General features: G+C 41.9%; 1 protein-coding gene and 1 long non-coding RNA gene across 2 annotated transcripts in view; one reads left to right on the top strand and one right to left on the bottom strand.

Moving 5' to 3' along the window:
* The window catches only part of LOC128125230 (uncharacterized), a 27,568-nt gene extending 9,406 nt beyond the window's left edge, over nt 1-18,162 (bottom strand). Inside the window, exons 1-2 of the long non-coding RNA XR_008223111.1 lie at nt 17,983-18,162; nt 17,195-17,280 (exon numbers count right to left, since the gene is read on the bottom strand). This is a non-coding gene — a long non-coding RNA (uncharacterized LOC128125230). The remainder of the gene's footprint in view (nt 1-17,194; nt 17,281-17,982) is intronic.
* Dnhd1 (dynein heavy chain domain 1) overlaps nt 1-18,247 on the top strand; it is an 88,823-nt gene that overhangs the window by 10,415 nt on the left and 60,161 nt on the right. The window contains exons 7-16 of the mRNA XM_052762393.1: nt 4,271-4,525; nt 4,630-4,767; nt 4,898-4,949; nt 8,443-8,705; nt 8,795-9,038; nt 14,662-14,819; nt 15,780-15,899; nt 15,986-16,262; nt 17,835-17,962; nt 18,049-18,247. Coding sequence (XP_052618353.1) covers nt 4,271-4,525; nt 4,630-4,767; nt 4,898-4,949; nt 8,443-8,705; nt 8,795-9,038; nt 14,662-14,819; nt 15,780-15,899; nt 15,986-16,262; nt 17,835-17,962; nt 18,049-18,247 — 1,834 coding nt within the window. The remainder of the gene's footprint in view (nt 1-4,270; nt 4,526-4,629; nt 4,768-4,897; nt 4,950-8,442; nt 8,706-8,794; nt 9,039-14,661; nt 14,820-15,779; nt 15,900-15,985; nt 16,263-17,834; nt 17,963-18,048) is intronic.

The following is an 18,247-nucleotide window of genomic DNA, read 5'->3' as shown; positions in this document are numbered from 1 at the left end:
AGTCTTTTGAGTCCTTGTTTAAAATATCTGCACTTATTTCAAGTCACACAGATAGTCTCTTATGTTTTTCTACAGTCATTTTACTACTTCATCTTTAGATTTAGGTTTATAGTCTGTTTCAATTTTTTTCTTTTTTTTTCACACTAGGTTCAATTTTTTTATATGTGAGGTGAGGTAAGAGTCAAAATTAATTTTCCTTTGAATTAATTAAGACTCTTTTTCAGCCAGGCAGTGGTGGCACATGCTTTTAATCTCAGCACTTGGGAGGCAGAGTCAGGCAGATCTCTGTGAGTTCAAGGTTAGCCTGGTCTACAAAGCAAGTTCCAGGACAGCAAGGGTTACACAGAAAGACCCTGTCTCAAAAAATCAAAAAACAAAACAAAACAACAACAAACCCCCAAAACCCTTTTTTCTTCATTTAATATTATTTATCTCTCTTTTCTTCCTTCCTCTTTCTTTCTTTCTTTCTTTCTCTCTTTCTTTCTTTCTTTCTTTCTTTCTTTCTTTCTTTCTTTCTTTCTTTCTTTCTTTTTGGTGTATTTGTGTAGGGGTATGTGTGATGGTATTGTGTTCCCCAAAATATTGTGTACCCTAATAAACTTATCTGGGGTCAGGGAACAGAAAAGCCACTAGATACTTAGGATAGGCAGTGGTAGCACATGCCTTTAATCCTAGCATTCCAGAGGCAGAAATCCATGTGTTCAAGGATACAGCCAAGCATGGTGACTCATGCCTTTAATCCCAGAAAGCGAGCCTTTAATCCCAGGGAGTGATGATAGAAAGCACAAAGGTATATAAGGCGTGAGGACCAGAAACTAGAAGCATTTGGCTGGTTAAGCTTTTAGCTGGTTAAGCTTCAGGCTTTCGAGCAGCAGTTCAGCTGAGAGCCATTGGGATGAGGACACAGAAGTCTCCAGTCTGAGGAAACAAGACCAGCTGAGAAGTTGGCCAGGTGAGGTTAGCTGTGGCTTGTTCTGTCTCTCTGATCTTCCAGTGTTCACCCCAATACCTGGCTCAGGTTTGATTTTATTAATAAGACCTGTTAAGATTCATGCTACAGGTATGTATTTGTTTGTATGTTTATATGGATGTGTGTATAGGCCAAAGGTAGATGTCTGGTGTGGTCCTCAATCACACTCTACCTTATCAGTTTTTGAGACATGGTCTCTCACTGAACCTGACACTTTTCAGTGGTCTAGATTTGCTTACCAGTGAGCTCCAGGGATCCATCCACCTTTTCCCAGCCCCTGAATGAGAGTTACATTCCAACTTCTTTCCTTTTTTTGAGACAGGGTTTCTCTGTGTAGCCCTGGTTGTCCTGGAACTCACTCTGTAGACCATACTGGCCTAGTGCTAGGATTAAAGGAATGTGCCATCACCTCCTGGCTTACATTCCAACTGCTCAACTTGGGTGCTGAGATCTGAACTCAACTCCTGATGCTTGTGAGGCAGTCATTTTACTGAGCCATCTCCCTAGTCCTTAATACCGTTTTTTTTTCCTGTAAGAGTCTGTCTCTAAAATCTGTACCATTCATTAGCCTATCGATATTTTTTCAGGGTCACACTGACTTCATTATTACAGCTTTCTGAAGAGGCTTTATATCTGGTATTGCAAATCCTACACCTTTTCTGATCTTAAAGAATGCCCTGGCTGTTTTGCTTCTTTGAATTTCCATATCAGGTTTGAATTAGCTAGCTATTTTCTACAAAATAATTGACTTATTATACTTGTTTTTTTTTTTTTTTTTTTAAGATAGGGTCTATGTAGTGCTGGCTGTTCAGGAATCCAATATGTAGACCAGGCTGGCCCCAAACACCCAAAGATCCACCTGCCTCTGCCTCCCAAGTGCTGAAATTAATAGTGTGCACCACTCTGCCCAGGCTTGCACTTTTTTTTTTTTTTTTTTTTTTTTTTTTTTTTTTTGGTTTTTTCGAGACAGGGTTTCTCTGTGTAGCTTTGCGCCTTTCCTGGATCTCGCGCTGTAGACCAGGCTGGCCTCGAACTCACAGAGATCCGCCTGGCTCTGCCTCCCGAGTGCTGGGATTAAAGGCGTGCGCCACCACCGCCCGGCATCAGGCTTGCACTTTTATTACTGCTGTCTTAACAGTTTCCTAACCATGAACATGGATCTCTTCATGTTTTGCATTTGTTACTTTCTATTACCCAAGATTCTGTGAGTTAGATGTCTTGAACACATTTTATCAGATTTTCCACTAGGCCATTGTTTTCTAATTATTGCTCCAATGACATTCACTGTGGGTAAAAGATATTGTTGTAAAGGAGTGAAAAAGGAATCTTTTAGAATATGAGGCAGGATTTTTATTGTTTTGAGATAGGCAAGGATTTCTTTTCCTTTTTTCTTCCTGGTTCTGAGGATTGAACCCTGAGACTTATGTATTCTAAGATAAGTATTCTAAAGAAAACTAAACATCATTTAAGAAACAAAAATACAAGCATTAGACACATAGAGCCATTTTCTCTGCTGTTTCATGGAACAGAATGAAACATTTCCTGGCTGGCGGTTACCTTCAAGAGGCAAGGGTGGGAGATGTGAACTCAGTAATCCTCACAGCTGGTCACTGAGCTGTTCAAACCAAGCTTTTAATTGATGCTGAATAAATGCATTCCATTTATAAATGCATTAAAATACAGCATCATGAAGAGCTAACGTAGTTTTGAAATGTTAAAGAAAAAATGTTAATTGTGGGTTTCTTGTGGCTCTCCCTTACCCATTTGCTAAAGGTTTTTATTAGGAATGGATGTTGACTAATGTTTAAGAGGTGTAAAACAATTATAACTTCCAAGTTATTGTGCCTAGTGCTGATATTTTAAAACCGTGTACTGATTATATTTTCTAATCATAATTATTATTGTCATTTGTATAGTTTTATGGTGATTAGCAACCAAGGGGACACTTCAATGGAAGGCATTATATTCTTTTTTTTTTTCTTTTTCCGAGACAGGGTTTCTCTGTATAGTTTTAATGCCTGTCCTGGATCTCACTCTGTAGACCAGGCTGGCCTCAAACTCACAGAGATCTGCCTGGCTCTGCCTCCCGAGTGCTGGGATTAAAGGCGTGTGCCATCGCTGCCTGACCAGGCATTATATTCTTTCTCTAAATATTTACAATAGAGTGTCAGATATCATGCATATCAGATATTTACATTATGATTTATAACAGCATCAAAATTATAATTTATGAAGTAGTAATGAAAATAATTTTATGGTTGGGGGTCACCACAACATGAACTATATTAAAGGATCACAGCATAAGGAAGGTTGAGAACCACTATACTAGACTGAGGGCTATGAAGTGGGAAACACTAAGCCTTGAGGGTATTGCTAAAGCATGGAAAATGACACTTTCCTAATATTGAGGACTTGTTTTCTTAGGGCTCAACTGAGTTGCAGAACACTAAGACGAGTTCATAGAGAGCAGAAATACAATGCATAGACACCAGTCAGCTCTAATCACAAGCTCAGTGGAGCTTGGCAAGGAACAGGGGAGCAGCAAGGACCATTGGGTCCATCTGGCCAAGCATAGCTTTCCTATATCTCTTTTAGATTCCTCAACTGGACAAATGCAAAAACTTGAAAACTCGCAGCCTTTGCCAGTTTAGAATCTTCCTATATCCAAGAAGAACCCGTAAAGAGACTCCCCGTACCAACTTCTCAGTTGGAAGTCTGTGTCAGTGCCCATAAATATCGTGTAATAGAATGCATTTTCTCAACAGGCTGCATCATCCCAGGCCTAATGGTTAGAGTCCAAATCCTGCAATCATTGCTGGCTTTAATCATGCAGTCTTTGTCTACTCTTTGCCCTGTGACACTCCCTGTGTCCCTATACTAACTTTTTCTAATTGAGTTCCATCATGGGGTTTGTTTATTTATTTATTTGTTTGTTTTGAGACATAGTCTCATCATAACTCAGGTTGACCTTTAGCTCCTGATGTTCTTGCCTACATATTTTAAATGTTGGGATTTCAGGTATGTGCTACCAAGGTTAGCTGCCTTATTCTGAGAACTTTCCAAAGGCCTGGCCTATCACATTAGCACATGAGCCCTCTGAATTTAAGTCCTCTGTTTTGTGTCTTCTCAAGTCATTTAAAAGTGTATGGAGCAGTCTCTACTAAAAAGGAGCCTTCCACATGCAAATCTAGGTTCTAGGTTCCAGACTCCAAGACCTCCTTGCTTGCAGGGACCAGTGGGTAGCTGTTTTACTTCCCTATCCTTCTGTTTCCAATAAGTTTCACCTTTCTACCCTGAAAGGTTCATGAAGACACATACCAAATGCAACAGGGCCTGCAGGAGAGAGTGCAAAACTGGAACAGGATCAGGAAAGGCCAGGGCTCCATATACCTTCAGAGGGTGCTGTGCAGGCATCTGGAGAAGAAACTGAAGCTGGCAGAAACATGGTTGCTGAAGCTGGGAAAGTTTGCCCGCCTGATCGACTACATGATTTGTCAGAACCTTGTTTCCATCTTAGAAGATGAAATAACTTCCTTTGTAGCCAACACTATGCAAGTGAGGTGGTGGCTAGGGTGGGAAGTCAGTCAAGGAGCAGACTACTGGGGGGAGGGGTGCACTTTCATCTGGCCCTGTAACCTCTGCTGATCCTTCTTTTACAGGCCCCAAGACAAAACCCTTTTCTCTTATCACAGCTGGTCTTTGATGACAATGGCCAGTTGTCTCCTATGCCTTGTGTTGAAACTATAATCCAGACTCTTAATAAAGGCCTGCAGTCTATCAAGACCTCTGCCCTAAAGGTTTCTGGATTGGGCATGGGGTGGGCTCTGGAAATTCCTGGTCCTATCCTCTATAGAATCTGAAGTTCTCAGCCTACTTAGAATCTCATTGTTTCTCTATTTTGGTTCCTTTTTGCCTCCTAACATGAAGGTACTGCAGTCTACAGACCTGAGGACCTCCAAAGATCCCCTGTATTCTGAAGGTACTTAAAGGGACAGAGACAGGAGATGGGAAGTCTGAATGGAGTGGGGGGGCACATGTAGAGTGCAAAGGACATGGAAGTGGACCAGAGGCTCAGCACAGGTCAGGCCGTGGATGTAATGGGGCAGCTCTAACCTGGATACTGTACATGTCTGTTGAGAGGTGGGAGAGTCTAGAGGGAGTTGTGCTAATTCATGTGCCTATGTACATGTGCGTGATTATTCATGTGCTTATGTAATTGTGTGTGGTGGTGGGTGTGTATGTGGATACATTGTCTGCCCCCTAGTTCACCCCAAATTCCAGGTTTTCTCTAATGTCACATTTGCATTTTATTTGCTATTGAATTTGATTGTTTAACTAATGTGTGCTTGTCTGACAAGTTCTGCTTGCTCAACATCTGCTTTAGGTTATGTGGCTGTGTTATTTCTGATAGGACAATTCATTAAGATATTGAGATATTGGGCTGGAGAGATGGCTCAGAGGTTAAGAGCACTGACTGCTCTTCCAGAGGTCCTGAGTTCAATTCCCAGCAACCACATGGTGGCTCACAACCATCTGTAATAAGATCTGGTGCTCTCTTCTGGCCTGCAGTCATACATGCTGTATACATAATACATAAACCTTAAAAAAAGATATTGAGATATTAATCCTCGACTTTTAAAAAAGTAAATTATTTAATGATTTATTATTTATTCTTATTTTATGTTCATTGGTGTTTTACCTACATGTATGAGGGTGTCAGATCTCCTGGAGCTGGAGTTACAGACAGTTGTGAGCTGCCATGTGGGTGCTGGGAATTGAACTTGGGTCCTCTGGAAGAGCAGCCTGTGCTCTTAACCACTGAGCCATCTCTCCAGCTCTAATCCTCAACCTTGTTAACCATCATAAAGGAAATACATCTTGATATTCCCTTTCTCCAAGTTACTAATGTCATCATGAAAAAAAATCATTAAAAGCATTAGATGCCTTTTAATTTCCCTACCCAACTGGTGTGTCTTCATGAAGATGAATGAAAAAAAAATGAAAGTTAATTTTAGGGGATCATTCATAAGAAGGAAAGGGTTCTGGAAAAGGAGACTATATTTTATATAGATAAATACATATAAATCATACTCACTGAGCACATATTTTCAAAAAATAAGTTTAGATTAAGTGACAAAAAGTATTAGTGTTTTACATACTCATAAATGCTGGTACATTGATGTAGCTGGAGTTTTCTCCAGTCCTGTCCAGCCCCATGGACCCTACAACCGCTTATAAAATAATATAAATAAAATTAATATATAAATAATATATTAATTAAACTGTTCGGCCATTAGCTCAGGCCTACCTCTGACTAGCTCTTATACTTAAACTCAGCCCATTTTTGTTAATCTATATGTCACCACGTGTTCTGTGGCTTTACCTGTGTGCCATTACATGCTGCTCCCTGGATGGCAGGCTGGCGTCTAATGACTCAGCCTTTTCCACCCAGCATTCTCTTCTCTCCTTGTCCCACCTACACTATCCTTCCTGCCTGGCTACTGGCCAATCAGCATTTTATTTATCAATCAATCATAGCAACATATATTCACAGCATACAGGACATCCCACAGCACCTTGAGGCTATGAGTGGCTTGGCCCATTCACTGGTGCTTTGGGACTTTTGCCTTTTCCCTAGTTGTTAAAATATTACACATAGGTGAGTTTCTAATTGCTTTGTCATTTTCCTGTGAGGATTTGGAGTGATTTCAAAATGGTTTTTACAACCATCATCTCAGAATCCCTTCTGGCATTAACATTGTTATTGTTTCTATGTGGAACAGGTATAAGGCATTGTAGGCAAGGGCCAAAGCAGGGAAAGACTAGAATATTATTGTAGTAATGTTTCCAAGGGTTGCTGTCTGGACCAGGAGTTTCCAGGTCCTTAGCATCTTATTGAAGGAACTGAAAAAGCACACATAAATGGTAAGGCAGTGAGGAGTTTTACTTGAAGAGACCGTGTAAGACACATTGCAAGGGAGCAGTGGGCTGCTTGGGCTAGAGTGCAGTCTGAGAAGAAGACGAGAAGTATTGCTAAGCGGTATAGTTTAATCAACAGACTTGACTTATGTAAGCCTTACTATGCTATGTGTAACTTTTCCCATGATGCCTCTGACTTTAATCTTAAGCATGCCCAATTATGCAAGGGCATAAATGGTAAATAGGGGATTTACCCTAAAAATTCACTCACAACACATTACTGTGCCTGAATCCAAAACTGGTTCATGCTGGATTGGCCCTCTGCCTCTGGTTCCTGATATATTCTGCAATCTGTTTGAATGGAAATTAACCACAAAATGGGAGTTACCAAGAGGCTGTTGAAAGGAATAACTTATTCCATTGTTTGAAATGGAATCTACACTTCAACTCGGGGAAGGATGAGAGTTCAGGTTGTTAGCAATGGAGAGTGTGTATAGTTTAGGCCAAGCAGAGTCCAGACTTCTAATCTATCCTTATGCTTGCCTACCTTTGTAACGGCAGTGAAAGACAATGGTGACTTGGCTAGGGTGAAGTTGGTTAAGTGATGGTAGATGTGGGGAGAATTAGTTGGATTTTGGATATAGTTTGATGTAGACCTCATGTATCAGTGTGGGGGTTTGACTGAGAATGGTTCCTATAGGCTCATATGCTTGAATACTTGCTCCTCTGTTGATAGAACTGTTTGGTAAGGAATGGGAGATGTGGCCTTGTTGAAGAAAGTATATCATAGGGGCAGGCTTTGAGGCTTCAAAAATCTCCCATACTTCCCAGTGTGCTCTCTGCCTCCTGCTTGTAGTTTTGAGATGTGAACTCTCAGCTGTTCCTGTTGGCATGCCTTTTTACCAAAAATTCTGACTCTGGCAATTAATCAGTTCCTAAAATGTTATGGGGAGAAGCCAGGTCCAAGGATGATCTCTTAAAGTGGATATTAAGAACTGGCATATTCAATCATGCATCTATTCTTCCTCTTCCCCTGTTCTGTAGAGGCTAGGATGCTCCTAAGTGTACTTCCCAGTCCCCTTGCAGCTAGACAGCATATGTGATATAGGGCCCACCAATTCAATCCATCTGAGCTTTCAATTCAGAATTAAACTGGAGAAAAGGCAGGTTTTATATATAGATATATCCACTCTGCAGATATTGGTGATGTGGTAATGATACCCCAACTTGCCAGTCAGCCAGACTCTAGATATTCAGCCTATAGTATTTTTGCTTTTCAGATCTCCTAATTACTCTGAAACCCACTTAGTAAGTTGTAATAATTTTCCTTCCTGCTTACACGAGACAAATTCTATTCTCAGCATGTGAGTTCTGGCTGACCCACTCCTCCCATGGATTTGCAGGGGGTATTAATTTGTTAATTAATGTTGATGATGTAGGTATAGATTCACTCATAAGCAAGGAATAGCAGCATGGTGTGCATTTAGGATAGAGAGAAGGTTTGCATGGGGCTCTGGAGAGTGCTCATGGTATTATATCATGTGTTCCACTAGATGATAAAGACCAGGACTCGAATGCAGAATTCCTGATGCCCAAGTTTCATGGAAAGCCCAGCGATGCTGTTCGCCTCTTCTGTGGCCCGAATGTAGGATTTGTGTGGCCCTGGAAGTCTCATGCAATTACTGATGTCCTCGAGGTCCGTGGGCACCGGCTTCGGGGTCAGTATCTGCCCCCTAATTACAATCATGTACAGAAGGACTTGGACAACAATGCTAGAATCCAACAGGCACTGGCTGTACAACAGGCACTCCTGGAGGTGAGAACAGAAGTTTGAGGAATGGGCTGCTGGCTGCCAGCCCCCATCATAGCTACTGCCTCTGCCTTACATACTTTATCTGCCCGTAGGACATGCTGCAGGAGGTTCGGGAATTCTGCAATGAACAACAGTGGGTAGAAGGCATCTATGAGTTCCTGACAGCCTGGGACCCTCAGAAATTAGAGGACCTGAGAGGCTCTCCCATTAAGGACTATGTAGTACTAGTAAACCAGCTGAAAGTTTGGCAGAAACGTGTCTCCAATATGCCTGTCGAGTTGCTGACGAAAGGCAAGTTGCTGCTCCTGAGTGGCCACAATGTTCAAGCAGAGTTGGGTGAGTGCTTCTTGTCTTCCCTACATCTTCCTTACATCCATGCACACAGGTTACCTTGGGACTAGAATGTCCTCCAGGGACCTTTGGTTTAAGCCCCTCTTTGGACCTTTGGAGCCTTCCGAAACTCTAGCTCTCAGCCCCTTCTCTTTGCCATCAAAGGTATGGTCACAGAGGTCAGCCTCTGTTTGGATTCATTCATTCCCTGTATTCATTAGGAATCACATTCCTGTTGATGAAAACTTTTCTATTCTTGTTTTTAAAAAAGATCAAACCAAATATGATTAAGAAACTTAGCCTGTACTTGGTTTTCTTCATAGAGATTCTTGGGAAGCTAGGGTGCACCTTTCTTGAATGGAATAGTGCTAAATTTCTACCACTATTTGCATGTGTGAAAAGTTACTCTTTTCTTGCCTCACTCTGCAGTCCTAACCTCTGTGGACAGTGGCAAAAGAACATACTCCTCCCAGTTAATGAGGGCTCTTCTCATCTAAAGCAGCCACTCTGGTCCAGTAAGGTCTATTCTGAATATTTGGTTAGCTCAGAATTCTTAGCACCACTGATTTTTATGCTCAAGTGTTCTCTGCTCCATTTTGCTTCCACAGCACACTGGCACTGGGAAAGCCCACTGGGTTGGACACTGTTTGCACAGAGTGTAATACCCCCTTGCCTGGTCCTACCCTTCTTGATATTGATGATTCTGGTGCTCCTGTGTCCCAGGCTGGTGTAGCTGGGGCGTGGCCTGTTTTTCCTTTTCTATTTAAATGTATTTTAAGTGTGTGTGTGTGTGTGTGTGTGTGTGTGTGTGTGTGTGCGTGCGCGTGCGCGCACGCGCGTGCACGTGCATGTGGTACAGGTGCCAGTGGAGGCTAGAAGAGGGCATGGGATCCCCTGGAGCTGGAGTCATACCCAATATGGGTGCTGGGAACCAAACTTCCATCCTCTACAAGAATAAGTTCCCTTAACCTTTGAGCTACCTCTTCAGCCTTCACCTTTTCTGAGTCAGCACTACCATGACTCTTATTGCTGTGGCTTACTACTTGTCTTAGGCTGACCTCTCCCATGTTATTTACCTTAGGACTCCTTACTTCCAACTCAGAAACTGCATCCAGGTCCAGTGGGATCAATGTCCTGCTATCTTTGGTATCTCCTGCCATTTGGGACCTGAGGAATTGTAAATATTGCCTTTGGTTCCTTTCTGCCATATCACAGCACACTACAATTTTTACTATACAGTGACTGTTCACTATCAGCACAGGGAACCATTTAAGAAGGCCTTTTCCCAAAGTTCCATATAAAAAGTAGGACATAAGAGCACACTACTACCGGCTGCAGGAATTATAAGAACTCAGCTAATTTTGGCAAAGCCACTACTAAAGGGATCAAGGAATTACATCAGAGGAAGCTAAATCTCAGGGAATATTTGGTGCTATTTGGCTTGTTATATTTAAGCTGTCTTCTGCTATGAATATACCAATTGATTTTTCCCTAGGAATTGCTAACAGTGTGGACTGATCACTCTTTGGACATATATTTGGGATATTTTGAGAAGAGCCTCAGGAAAGGCTTCATTCCACCAGGCCCACCTGTTTCCCCCTTTTAGCACTGGAATCAGATATCTCCCTTAGCCACATTCAAGGACTAACAGAAATAACAGTCCAGACCACCACATAACAGTCTCCCGAATTAAGGTAAATTTCACATGGAGACACCACCTAGGTCAGATAGACCTTAAGTAATAGCTTTGCACAATTTATGCTTGGACCCTTCTTTCTTATACAGTCTTACTAACATTTTAGACTCCTAACTTCTTACCTAGCCACTTCTAGGAATACAGGCTGAGCATATAAATTCCCTTTTCTTGCTATACTAACTGATCATTAGCTCTCAGCTGACCTCCTCCTTTACCACTCCCTTTTTGGGTTGTAAAAGAAAACCTGATGGTCACTCCCTGAGGAAAATTCTTACCTGCCTTTATGACCCTGTAGGAATTCAAGCCTGGAAACCTGGCTCGAGGAAGAGGATTGCTATTGCTTGGGTTTATAACTGAATACCCTAGAGAACTTGAGGATGGAGAACTGAGAGGGAGAAGGAAGATTTTGACTAGAGAACTTGAGGTCAAGGTGGAAGATGAGGAACAGCCAGATGGGGAAGTACTAGATGGGTAAGAACGAGATGAGAAGAACCTAGATGAGGCAGAATTAAGATGAGAGAATTAAGATAGAACTTAGAGGGGACAGCAGATAAAGGTAGAGAGAAATCAGGTAAGAAAGGAGTTGGGCACAAAAACAGAACTGAAGCTGTGTAGATAGGATTTTATCCCAGAGGAATAAAGTAGATGGAAAAGAGCTTGGTGTGCTTAGATTCTTTTCCCGAAAATAATTCTCGCCATTCATAGCTTCTCTTCTGGGCCCCTGGGAAGAATATTATTAAGGTTGGTCCTTTAATAACACTATTCTGTTTCCTCTTCAGCCCATCTTATTTTCTTCCTCTTGTTACTGTTTTTTTTTTTTTTTTTTTTTTTTTTTTTTTTTTTTTTTGAGACAGGGTTTCTCTGTGTAGCCCTGGCTGTCCTAAAACTCATTCTGTAGACCAGGCTGGTCCCAAACTCAGAGATCTGCCTGCCTCTGCTGGCCAGTTCTGGGATTAAAGATGTGAGCCACCACCCAGCCTTCTTATCATTTCTTACCCTACAACCTCTTTTTTGTCATCTCCCTTTTTCTCTCTCTTCCTTCCTGTGGGAAGAATGGCTCATGCTATCATGTACTAGCTAAGTGCCTGGACTATGAGCTGGCCTTAGAAAGGCTTATGGTAGGATAGATTAGGAAGCCATTGGTTTCTTTTCTTAGGAAAAATGGAAGTTGTTTTGATTCTCACACATTCCCAACCATAGTACTTATTGCTAAGACTGAATATTAGACCCACCACACACACACACACACACACACACACACACACACACACACACACACACACACACACCCCACAGGCCTGCTTTCTTTATGAAGGTAAGAGCCTTGACTCTGGGGACTAGAGAGAGATTGCTTTGTTTGAAAGCACCCTGCCTGCCTCGGCTTCTGGCTTTTGCTCCTCACCAGGTTCCTTACAAGCCACTGAAGCTTCCAGCTCTTGGGCAGGGGTTCATTCTGGCAAGGCAGGAACAAGATGATGTGATTGGTTTGCTTTCTTTGTGGCCTTGTTTTGGGCAGGTCTTTCCCTGGCTGTGCCCCAGGAGTCTGTTCTCTTTCTAATTTGTAAAATCCAGGATCCACTGGTCTCTTCAGTTCAGAGGTAGTGTCCTATCTCTGTTCCTCACTTGCTTTGTGATGTAAGACCACATGGTTTCAGTTTCTTTGTAACCTAGATATGCTAAAATGTGTCACTCAAGGTTATAGGAAGGAAAACAAAATAAGTTTGGTCTTGGGTTTGGGGTTTTTTTTTGTTTGGTTGGTTTTGTTTTGTTTGGTTTTTTTTTTTTTGGCTTTATTTTTGAATTACTTGTAGAAATGGCTGACGTAGGCAATGATGTTTTTCATTTCCTCTTGTTTTCTCTGTCTGCTTCAGTCTTCTTGCTGATCATATTTTATCGCCTTATTTGCTAACTCTGCTTCTTTTCTTTCCAAACTCCTTTGAACAGAGAAGGGCATTAAATATACCACAACCAACCCATCACCAAGCCTTTTCCTTTCTTCTCCCTTTTACTGTCTCTCAAATCAGTTTCTTAGTCCATCTCCATCCAGCTCATGGACCCAAGAGCCCTAATACTTATGACATCACTGCTTCTTCACACCATGGGGTGTCACTGTTGCTCTCCTTCCTAACTCTCCTGGTCCCACAGCAGCACCATTCAGTGGCCTAGCCATCATCACCAAGAGAGAAGCATAGGTGTCCTTCAGAAGTTTCTTCTTGGTAGATTTTATCAGGTTCATCTCTTGGTGCCTAATTCTCTGGAATACTCTTTCCAAGTCTCTGAAAGTGCCATATGCAGTGGATCTCAATTGTTTTGCCTCCAAATTCACTATTCTACCTACCACTTGCATAGACACTAATAGGGGGTAGGTGTGTTTACTTTTATATAACATTATGTAGTATATAAAATAAAATATAACTATAATATTATTTTTGATATATGTGTATATCACAGACTACATGTTTACATGTCTAACTCTATATTATGTTTGTAATCTGAGCTATAATGGAGTAAAACAAAGCTCTCTAAGTATGAATCATTATTCTACCATTATATAATATGGACCAGTAGAGTTTACCTCTCTGAGCCTCTGCTTATTTATAAAATAAGTATAAATAGTAGTACTTACTCAAAGGGAATCTATGAGGATGAAAATGAGTTAATACATGTGAAGTACTTGAAATAACGTCTGGCATATAATAAGTACTCAGTACTGGATTTTGTGGTATTTCATATTTTTATATTGCATCTTGATATCCTATGCCTGTTTTAGCATATCTAAACTTAAGAAATGTCTTACAGCATTGCAGCATGTCAGAGTTTGTTTTTTTCCCTTTTTAGTAGTATATAAAATAATGATGTCCTTTATAGTTAGTGAGATCCTAAGAGTCAGTGAATTATGTCATATGGATATTATCCCTGCCTTCTTTTTTAAAACTACACTTGGGGCTGGAGAGATGTCTCAGTGGTTAAGAGTGTGTTACTGCTGTTCCAGAGGATCTGAATTTGGCTCCCTGAATCCGTCCCAGGTATAGCTCCAAGAAATCAAATACATCTGGCTTCCTCTGACACCTGCACTCCCATGTACATACCACGCCCCCTACACATAGAACACACACAATTAAAAGTAATAAAAACTAAAATTACATTTGTATACTTATTGTATGTGTGTATTCCCATGTCATGGTGCATGTATGTGCAAGCATGAGTGTGTGAGTGTGTAAGTCAGAAGACATTCAAAAGAGTCAGTTCTCTCCTTCCACCTAACTCTGGTTGTCAGGCTTGTTGACAAGTACCTTTACCCATCTGAGATAGCTCTACAGCCCCCCTATTCCTATTTCCTCAGACAATGAATTTTTTCATATTACCAAGGGCAGATTATCTTCTAACCCTTTATCTACGTGAATTGCTTTTCTTTAATTTGCAAAAGCAAAAGGCGAGCTGGGCTTGGTGGCACATGCTAGTAAGACCCTGCATCCAAAAAAAAAAAAAAAACAAAACAAAACTCAAAAAACAAACGAAAACCCAAAAAGATAAAAACAAACAAACAAAAACAAAACAGATAAAGGCAGCTTTACCCCTCTTCTTGGTATCTCTTCTGCAAGAAGAAAGACTCTGAAACACAAAGACCTGCTATTCATGAGTGTGTATTCCATGTTCATGCTTGGAGCATTGTACTACTCATACATTCATTTCAATGTCCAACTCTGCGGAGACCTCCTCAAGCCTTCTCAGGGTCCCCTTCCCTTCACTATGCTGGGCTAGGGGCTCCAGGCAACTCAGTGATTTATCATACTGTGAGAACCTCTTGTGATTGTCCCTTTATTCTCATGTGTTCTCTGTTGTCATATTATGAGGAAACTTCCTTTTTGCCCATTTGCTCTTGTATACTAATTCTTATATACTTATTTTTCATGCATCCCCTCTTGTTTCAAGAATCCAAGTTAGACAACTTGAGGAAGAACATTCTTGCACAAGTACAAAGTGAATGCTGGAGTCGTAATCAGCAGCTGATGACAGAGTTGACAGATTTCTTGCGGGTCTTCCAAACCATCAACTCAGACATCCATGCCATTGCACAGTGCTCCCAAAAGGTGAGGTCTCCTCATCCTTTCTTCCTTGTATATCCAGGGCCCTGCCTGCTCAAGGGCTCAGCACACTCTCTTTAGATTTCTGTTGAGCTTTATGGGGTTTGATGATCTTAAACTATGCATATATATATATATATACATATATACATATACATATATGCTTATATATGTTATCTGTTCTTGCTGATTCTTGCCCTGTTTGTGTAGTGCTTTGCTTACTCATGTCAGGACCAGACCCTGAAGAAACAAGATAGAGTCTTGCCTTAAGACAATGTTCTCAACCTGTGGGGCGAGACCACTTTGAGCATCCAACAACCCTTTCATGGGGGTTGCCTAAGATCATTAGAAAAGGGGGCTGGAGAGATGGGTCAGTGGTTAGGAGCAATGACTGTTCTTTAAGAGAACCTAGGTCCAATTCCTAGCAACCACATGGCAACTCACACCTGTCTATAATTCCAGTTCCAGGGGACCTAACACCCATGGCAAAAGACTGATGTACATAAAATAAAAATAAATAATTTTTTTAAAAGATCATTAGAAAACACGGATATTTACATTGTGATTCATAACAGTAGCAAAATTACAGTTATGAAGTAGCAATGAAATAAGTTTATGGTTGGGGTCACCACCACATGAGGAACTGTATTTAAGAGTCACAGCATTAGGAAGGCTGAGAACCACTGCTTTAAGAGGTATGGTTCTTTTCCTTGTGACAGTAGGTAATTTAGAGATATGTTGTCCTGTCATCAGGTCTGGGAGATTAAAAACTAGACCACTTTTAAGACCTGAGTCAAAAAGGAATCTGATCCTAGATAACTCTTCTATCTCAAATGGTTTAAATGCTGAAGCTGGCTCTGGAGCCTCCAGATGCCCACTCTGGAAGATGAGATTGCCTCTTGAGGGTGAGTTCAAAGAGGTAGGCAGGTTTTTTTGGGTGCTGGTCTCATGCTGTAATCTCTGCAGTTGAATGAAGCCAATGAGCAATACAGCCAGCTGGAGGAGCGAGTGGAATATGTCCGATCACTCCATGACCTCATCCGCAACCACTGTTTCATTGCTGAGAATGAGACTCTAGACATCTCGGTGAGAGAACAATTCAAGGAATCATTCATCCCTTTTGGTCTCCCTCCTCTATAACCACATCTCACTGTCTTCTGCTTGCCCCACAGCTTCTGGATATATGGGAGGCATTTCAGTTTGAGAGAAGCCAGGCTTCAGAATTCCTGCTTAGTAAGCGACATGCCATTGTGCCCAAGCTGCAGCAGCTGATGGCAGCAGCATTGGCAGAGCTGGAAGGCCTGTTGGCAACGGCACTGTCTGGTCCCTTCATGGATCCTTCACAAGAACAGAGGAGCACTGAGCACCAGCTTACTGCCTTGGAGCACCAGTTCTTGAACACATACAACAACTTCAACGAACTACGCTATGCTTACACCACCTTCACTGGTACTGATCTTCACCTTCTCCTCTTTCACCCTATGATGAACCCTCCAACTAAGATAAGGGTTGGGACTCCAGGTCTTGTGCCCTCTGTGATCCTAAGCAAGCCTTGGGAATCAATACCTCCACTGGTCTCTTATAAACAAACATGCAGGACAAAAAGCTCATTCGTTGTAGGACTCAGGTATTAGTGGATACAGGAAGTTCACAGTCTGGTAGAGAAAACAAACAGCTGAATGTTTCATTAGATTTTGATGGGGCCCAGGGTAAATGCTGATTAGGGAGAAATGTATACACTCATTAGAAAACTTAGTACTGGTCAGTGTTGTCATATTCCACGCAGCAGGTCATAGAAAAGAATAGCCAAGATCTTGATGTGGTAAGCACTGCCTCCAGCCAATGTATCAAGAAAAAGGACTGGTGAGGGCCTCACTATCCCACAGGCGCCAACCAGGACAGAGCTACTTGTCTGAGATCAGTCTTCCTCTGCAGGAGTGCAGCTAGGCTGCCTCCCTTCTGCTTGTAACTGCATAGGCTCTTTTCTCATACACAGTCACTTAACTCTTGGAAGGGCACAGTGTGAGTTGCTCCTTGGTAAGCTACCAACTGGGCCTTATGGCCAGGTGCAATGAGAAATGCTTTAGAACCATCCTTCATCAGGAATTTCTCTGTCTCTTCTTTTAAGTACTGGGAAGCCTGCAGCCCATATCCTAACATGTCAACTGTAGACTTGACCCTTCTTGTTAGGAGTTTGAATTATTGACAAAAAATCAGGGCAGAGGAGTGGTGCCAGGCCCAGAGAACTGCATAGCAGTGTGTTCACTTGCTTCTTCTGTCCCAGCTTTGTAAAAATAATCTAGTCCTTTAGATCTTCTTGATTTAATAATCATCCTCAATTTCTGAGAGTTCATTCACTTACTCATTCATTCAACACTTACTTGGTTAGTGCCTGCCATGTACTGGACTCAAAGTACATCAATGAACAAATGGCGAATCATCTTCTGTAATGGACCCAATATTGCGGCTGGAGAAGAAAGATGATAAATAATAATTATAAAACATTACTAAACTATGTAGCATATTAGGAAATTATAGGTAATGTAGAGAAAACATAGCAGAACAAGAGCGTCAGAAAATGCCAATGAGTGGAGAACAATGCTTTATGGGATAGGTACTATTTGAACAAGGACTTGGGGTTGGAGGTGGTGAAGGTGTGACTGGTGGTTCTCTGTGGCAAGAGGTTTCTCATAAAGAATGAACTGGGCAGAAGCGGGTGTGCCTGGGATATCTGAGCTACAGTCAAGTCCACTGTGACTGGAATTGAATTGAGTGGGTGAGCTAGAGACTAATAGAAGAGAAGCTCTTTTATTTTGCCACTATGGTATTTGCCCAGGAATCCTCTCTTTGAAATAATTGCTCTTTGCATGGCCCCACTTCCACTGCTGAACTGAGAGATTTACATAGGCACCACACCATCTTTTCTTTCTTTTTTTTTTTTTTAACTTTTGTTCATTAAGGGCTCTTCACTGGCTCATTATTCCCTCAATAACCCAAGTCTTAGCCAGCCTTATTCCACAGGGGATGAGAGTTCTATGTCCCCACCTGCTTCTGGGAGCCGGCCTATTATACAGCAGCAGCGCATCTGGAGGCTCTACCGAATGATCTCTGAAAACTTCAGTGAGTGGAAGTGCATGGCTTTTACCAAGGTACTTCCAGGAGCTCTCACCTGGGGCAGAAGTCTACCAGGTGGAGGTGGGTGAGTCAGTTCGACTGTGAACTCTTCTCTGTGCAGTTCAGCCTTCTTATGGCCTGGGAGAAGACAGAAGCCTGGTTGACAGAGGCTGCGCGGCTCAGCACCACCCTGGGGATGCACAATCCAGTGCTACAACGCTGCATGCGCATGCTAGAGGAGTTTCGAAGCTACCTGCCCTTGCTCACTAAGCTGGGCAGCCTCCAGTTTCAGAACTTTAACTGCCAATCCCTCTTGAGAG

This window comes from Peromyscus californicus, unplaced genomic scaffold (genome assembly GCF_007827085.1).
Source record: "Peromyscus californicus insignis strain IS unplaced genomic scaffold, ASM782708v3 Scaffold_4__1_contigs__length_199733344, whole genome shotgun sequence".
NCBI lineage: Eukaryota > Metazoa > Chordata > Mammalia > Rodentia > Cricetidae > Peromyscus > Peromyscus californicus.
This window is presented reverse-complemented; position numbering and strand designations above follow the sequence as displayed.